Genomic DNA, 7,502 nt, shown 5'->3' on the forward strand with positions numbered 1-7,502 from the left:
GTATGTGAAATGGGTGATCATAGATTGAGCTTATTTTCCCTAAAATCTCAGTATTTTCGAAGTTATTAACGATTTAAGATATTTGAGTTTCGATTTTTTGTATGAAATCCGAGCTATCACAGAATGTGTTTATGTATATTTTTCAATTTAATACTAAATTCATTTTATTAATGCGATTTCGAGTTAAATTTCATCACTAACAAAAGTACATTAAATACTAATAACAATAAATTATTTACTACTTATTTAATAATAATAATTGCAGTGCGTCGTAAATTAAACCGTTGGCAGTGGTACGTGCGGCAAAGGATTACACTGCTGGGCAAAACTTTTTGCCAAGTTGCAAGAACTTTCGTTTTGTTGCCACATCTCTGGGGGACAGTGCAGAAAGGTCTCAGCATTAACACAGCCATAAACCATGCTGGCATATGGGGAGCAGCCCAAGTCAGTTAATTTCGAAAACATTTTTATGCCTTTGGCCTGCATATTTTGCTTAACTACAAATAAAATAAAATAAATGAAATGTAAAAGAAGACAACAAAGAAAAGGATTAAAACTCAGACAGACAGACAAGCAAACAAATTGATTATGATAATAAATCATAGGGAAATAATTATGGTAATGGAAGTGGATGTAGATGTAAGGACAATGAGTAAAGGGAAGGGGTGGGGGGGAGAATAAAATTATCTACGCACTGTTGGTCAAGCATGTCCGAAAGGATTCAACAATCGTTGGCACAATAATCTTGTCACGTTGTTCAACATTTGTTGTCAAAAACTTTTGGACATTTTCAATATGTATATCACCATCATCCTTGAGGGAATTTGTTTCACGATAAATACAATCCGGATAACACTGCACAATAAAAAGAAAATTCAAAGAAAATTATAATAAAAACAATATAAAATAAAATGTCTTGCTATTTGATGTCTTAAGCAATTGGAAAATTCAATTGAGCATGAACACACAAATAACAATTTCAACTTAATTTCATATAAATATTTCCTGAATACTTGCCACATGTGCATATGCTGGATATTTGTCACTGTGCGATTTAAAAGACTTTATTTGTGTATGACATTTTTCAATTGCATCACCCATATTTATTATAGGTAAACGACAGCACTTACTGATGTCCTGTTAGAATAAAAAAAAAATAAAAATAAAAATGAGAAATTTAAATAAAAACACATACATATGAAAATATTCGTTATGAAAATGAGATGATTCTTGTATAAATATTGCATGAGAGTGAGTGTTTTTTTAAATATTGAACATATATTGACAGATGTTTCATTTAATATTTTTTAATATATCTATGGAAACATTCTGTGGGTTGACTCAACAATGAGACACGAAATAGATCGTACAATGTTGGATACAACAAACGGCGTATCTTTTGAATACATCATTCTGAAGGGTACATCTGTCATTTATTCTCATTTAGTTATTAAAAATTATAAATTTTTTTTGCTTCGAAAATGTCGTATGTTGTATCAACCAAAGCGTTATATGCGGAAAGTTTCGCTTTACTTCGTTAATATGAAAAAAGTGCCGCTGAAGCATACCGATTGCTCACCAAAGCTTAGGGTGAATGTGTTCCATCGGTTCTAACGAGAGTGAGATGATTTGTTCAGTTCAGAAGTAGTGATTTTGATTCGGAAGACAAAGATCTCCCAGGCCAGCTAAAAAAGTTTGAAGAATAATAATTGGCGCTATTACTCCATGAAGATTGTTCTCAAACTCAACCAGAGCTGGCAAACTCCAACTCAAGCTGCAATTTCAAAATGTTTGCGAACAGCAGGATTCATCCAAAAGCAAGGAAATTGGGTACCATACCAATTGAAGCCGAGAGACCTTGAAATACGATTTTGCATAACCGAAAAGATGTTTGACGCTATAAAAGAAAATAATTTTGATGGAAAATATGAGAATCCCGGCCAATCAGCCAAATCGATACCAAAGTCAAATATTAATTGCTCTAATGTAATTCTCTGTATTTGGTGGGACAAAAAGGGTCCTATTAAAAGTGCAATATTTTTGAAGGACGGAGTTTTAGAGTGGCATATTTTTGAATCTAATTGAGACATTGACTGAAATTTTGAATTGTAAGACCAAGAATTAGTTCGTAATTGATGTGGATCAATTGTTACTAAAATTTGCCATCCTATTAAAACTTTGATACAAATTTTAGTTTTAGAAACTCAACAAATTTGTAATGAAATGAAATTTTAAAAGTTTTTTAAATTTCTCATTTAACAATTTAATAATAAAGTGTAAAAAAAACTTGTCAAAAGGTCAAAGGGAATCCCGCAATTCCTAAAAATTTAAGCGATAATCCCAAAAATGGTATTTTTTACAATTTTGCCTATAGGGTACAAGTTTGCTTCGGGGCTGGGAAAATACTTTAGGGACAAATAGGGAACACATCAAGGTTTCCAAAGCTGCTTTCCGTTTTCTGATCACAGCTTTGGGATTTTAGAACATGTGGCCCAAAGTTGAAATTTTGATAAAAAAATAGGTCCAATTCCGAAAGGCGACATATTCGAAAAACAGGAAATGTTTTTTATACCAAAATATTCATCGTAAAGATACCTTACAGAAAAACAGAAAATTGTTATAGGTTCTTTAAGAAAGTTTTTTTTAATAAAAAAAGAATTCAGTTCTTTTCGTCCAAAAAACATAAAAATTATAATATTTTTTAAATTTTTAAATTGAAAGTCGTTTATTTTTGGATCCATAATTGACAGTTCTCTGAAATCGTTTGTATATTATTGGTAATTTAGTTGTCTAACTAACAAAATAAATTTGAGTCCATTCCAACCAAAAGTACGCTCTATATTTTTAAAAAATCGGACCAAGGTATGGCAAAATTTTAAAATTTAAATTTTTAAATGCCTGTAACTCGGAAATTATAAGAGAAAATTCTTTGAAATCGGATGGGAAACAAACAAATGTCACGTTTTTAAACATGTCGAAGGTATCCTACTTTGATCGGTCCATGATTAGTCATAGCTCCCATATAAGACACGCTTCCGAAAATCACTTTAAAGTGCATAAATCTGCTAAAAATGAACTTTCATATAGACACAAATCACACGACCTAATTTCATGGTGATCGGTCCATAATTGGATTTGTAATTAAGTTATTGAGCAAAAAAGGTGAAAAATTGGTAAAAAATTTCAAAATGGGCATTTTTGCGATTTTTAAGGCACTGGATGCACCTTTTTCGGGTAGGTATGTTCCGTACATTTTTTCTACTATTCAATATCTACAACTTTGCTTCAGCCACAGAAGAGATATTCCGTACTGTATACGAGATATAACCGTGCTAAAATATAGAATAATTGTTATAAAATCCACCTTGAGGAAAAAAAATTCGTATGACCATTAAATTATTACGGCAGCCAACTTGACAAAACTAATGATGCAGAAGTTCCTACTTTCACGTGCAATTGTCAGAATTGAGTCCCAAAATCACGTGTTGTACTGTGTAATTAAAAAATTCATGGAATAATCTTTTTTTAAAAATATGACAAAAAATGATTTTTATTGAGTTTTTGAGAAAAAACTAATTTTTCAAATTGAAGTAGAATTTTTATTTATCAATATTTTTTAATGAAATTATATTCTTATATTGAAAATGCAAAACTAAAAACAAATTTTGAAATTTGTTATCAGGAATCCTGCAATTCCCAGAAAAGTACCAAAATTATGATTTTTTAGTTTTTTGGCTTTAATATCCATATCAGGGGCGCAATTATCTGAATCCTTTACAAAATAATTAAGAACACATTGGGCCATCTAAACTATATTTTAATATTGACTATGCGATTTGAGAATTTTTTCCCTAAAGTTGAATTTTACATAAAAAATAGGAGTTTTGAATGAACCTTGTCCCTCGGTGTCAACAATTTTCAAGTTTTTTTTCATTTAAAATAAAAAAAGTAAAAGTTAGCTTTTCAAAAATTATAAATTCCATATACATACATCTTCATAGAAATGTTTTAGACAACTTAAAAAGAAAAAAAATACTTTTTTCCAAAAAAAAAAAAAATAGCGAAAAATCGTTTTTTTTAATTTTTGAAATTCAAATTTGGAATCAGTCATTATTTTGAAACAATTCTTTTTTTATTTGACACATACATTTATTGTTAGTCCAATAAAGGAAAATCGGGAAATATTCGAACCCTCTGTTATCAAAAATCTGGAGTATGATGGTTAAAAATGTTGAAAATTTAATTTTCAAATGCCAATATCTCCTAAACTATAAGATATAATTGATAGCCACGACGAGGTTTTTATATATGTATGTATTTTTTTTGAAATCGGAACACAAACGAAGAAATAGGACCGTTTTAAAAATTTAACATACCCGAGGTGTCCTACTTTGGGGACCCCTGGCCTCGCCCCTGGGATCGAAAAACCTTAAACTCGACGACACTTCCTTTTTGCACCGTTTAGAAGTTACAGATATATTTACCTCTTTCTGACTACTATTTGTTTCGATCGATACAGAACGCTCTCTCTGGGATACGCTTCACTTTGGAACAGAGTATCGGTTTCACATTTTATCCGACGTTATCCGATTTGGCTTAAATTTTCAGCTGACGTATAATAATTATAAGGGCCTTCCTTATGTATACTGTATTCTTTGTTACATTGTAAGTAGATGTTTTTAATAATAATTAAATATGTGCATATTGTTTGCTTTGTACCCAGATAGATTAAAAATAAAGTGGCTGCAAATGTCAATTAATTTATTATTAACAATTACACGTTTTTAACTGTAATGAAATATTTAAATATTTTAAAACGAATTCTGCTTTTTTAAATAATTTAAAACGAATTCTGCTTTTTTAAATATTTAAAGCAGAATGTTCCAAGCAATTTATTTTTCTAAATTCTTTGCTTGAAAATCGGAAAATCCAGTCTGAAATGACAGATTTAATTCCAAAATATTTTGATTCTTAGCAAACTTTTAGCACAACTTTTTGCACGGCTAGCTCTTATTTAAAACGTTTAACCCTTAAATGCATGATTTTCACTTTTATTTTTCTATAAAGTATCAAATATTTAGTTGATTTTTATTTATTATATTTCCTTTAGCTTTAGTTTGATTTAGAATTTCTTTAGCTGAAACTTTTCGTACTTCATTTGATTTTTCGGAATTAGAATCTGAATTAGTATCAAGCTTATATTCGTCTAAAATTAAGTGGAACTGGAATGTAGACATGTTAAAGTATTTGTATGATAAAGGTCATTTGAGTGAAAATAAGGATGAAAATTCAATACTATTTTTTTAAATTTTTCAAAAAAAGAAGCAAGTCGTATTAGATCAGGGGCCAAATTACTGAATTCGTGAACGAATAGGCTATCGTAATAAAAAATTATTTCAATATCGAAATTCTAACAAAAAGTAATAAATTTAATGCTCGATATCGAATGCCATAATCTTAATCGAATGCGGTAATTTGTATGGAAACAAAGCAAACATACTGATCGTGTAAAAGCAACAGTCAAACGACTGTTATCCCTTTTTTGACAGTCTTATCGTCTAAAGGCAACTTAAATGGCTAAGAAATTATGTGCAAACAAATTGAAGGTTACTTACAAAATTTTCAAATCTTGGTGGTTGTGAACAATTAAACGAACCCATCGGCATGTCAGCAGCTTCTGACCAGCCCTAAACAAATTTAACAAAAAGGTGAAAAATATAATTGGTTTTTTTTAAAACTTCTAGTATAATTTCCTCATTTTTCACTTACATTACGAGTGAATGCATTCAAACAAAATAGAACGGCTAATATCCAAACACTTTGAGCTGCAAGCATTTTTGTCACCAACTCTACGTACGATGACGACTAACGGATGAAAACTATAAAAACTTTAAATTTGAATTGAGTTTTTAAGCGAAAGTTAAACATTTTTAATGTTTTTATACACAATTTGAAATGTGTTGACTGTTAGGTGAAGCGGAAATTTCCAATGCTATTCCCGTTGCTGATGACCATGGATGATGATGGTGATAATACAAGCTGTTTATGTTTGAAACTAAAATATTAAATATATTTAGGGGTAATAACCGAATTTAGCTTTGATTATCACTAATGTGATGGGTCTAGTGAAAACTTTATTTAATTTTATGAGTGTTTTCGTCTGTTAGTACCAAAACCTTTGTACGGATAATCCAAAAATAACATTTTATTTAGCAAACTTCTATATATACAATGTAGTAACGTTACTGAGTGACTGATTGATTGCACAATGATCAGCCTAAACACTAAATTGTAGAGACATGCAATTTAGACTATAGATTCCCCTTTCCCTATGTAGATACTAGGGTATTCATTCGACTAATGATCGTTCGATTAATAGAATAATTTCTTACGAATAATTATTCGAACAATTTTATGTAGAATAATCGAATAAAACGAATAAATGTTCATATATATTTAAATTGCTTAAAATTTTTCATAATTTCAAATTTAAATAAGTAATAATGACTCACAAAAATTGTCTTGTTTCTGAAATTCGACAAATAACTAATGATAAAGAGGCTTTCGATCACTGTAGATGAGTGTTCCGATAGCTCCTTCTATAAATATATAAATATTACTGCAAGAAGTTACAATTCTAAAAACAAATCTTTAAAAATTGTTTACTTAGGACTTGAACCAATGAAAATAAAAGGTACGGAATAAAATATTTGTTATTTAGCTGGCGAAATATTAGAAGAATCGCAATTAATAATCAAAATTTTAACATAGATTAAAGTGGACTGGAATGTGATGGAGAATGTGATTTTGAAACGGTCGTCGAAAGTGATATTAAGGATGACATTTATAATGATTACATTGAAATAGATGATGGCCATGATCTTGAAATATATTTATATTGTATTTGAATTCAGGATCATATCCAACTATCTCATATTTTTTAAAGCTAGTCAATTGTTTTTTAGATTGTTCGGGAGTTAATCTGATCAGAATATTTCTGTTGAAAATCTAATGATGGACTTTGTTTTCGAATGTTTTTTAACATTATCAATACTTGAATTGTTAACTTTGACGTTATTTTTGTTTTTTTAGCAATAAAATATTAAAAAACCGACATCAAAACTTCAATCTTTACTTTTTTAAAAAAATTTAAATTATTCGAATAATTCGATTAATTTTAAACGTGTGGTCGAATTATTCGAACAAGTTAAAATGTCTTATTCGAATTATTCGTTTTATTCGAACAAGAGAAAAATCAAATAATTCGAATACCCTAGTGATATACTAAGAGAAATTTGGATATTTAGGGGGTAAAAACGGGTAAATTCGGTCAAAATTTAAATGCAAATTTATTTACTTACCCCCATTAACACGAATTTTTCATACAAAAATTATTTTAACAGACAATATAACTATTAGTTAACACATAACCAGACTTCGAGTTAATGGGTATTAAAAAACTATATGTTTGGTACATTTTTGAAATTCGAAACCTTTAGGGG

At 29.5% G+C, this 7,502-nt stretch overlaps 1 protein-coding gene across 1 annotated transcript; it reads right to left on the reverse strand.

Annotated features, from left to right (window-relative positions):
* Positions 1-271: 271 nt before the first annotated feature.
* Obp50e (Odorant-binding protein 50e) lies at positions 272-5,835 on the reverse strand. Its single transcript, XM_065512951.1, has 5 exons — positions 5,770-5,835; positions 5,616-5,687; positions 1,018-1,137; positions 696-855; positions 272-497 (listed from the first exon to the last, which is right to left on the reverse strand). The coding sequence occupies exons 1-5, from the start codon at positions 5,833-5,835 to the stop codon at positions 277-279; spliced, it is 639 nt and encodes a 212-aa protein (XP_065369023.1). The 3' UTR covers positions 272-276.
* Between the last annotated feature and the right edge of the window lie 1,667 nt (positions 5,836-7,502).

This window comes from Calliphora vicina, chromosome 5 (assembly GCF_958450345.1).
Source record: "Calliphora vicina chromosome 5, idCalVici1.1, whole genome shotgun sequence".
NCBI lineage: Eukaryota > Metazoa > Arthropoda > Insecta > Diptera > Calliphoridae > Calliphora > Calliphora vicina.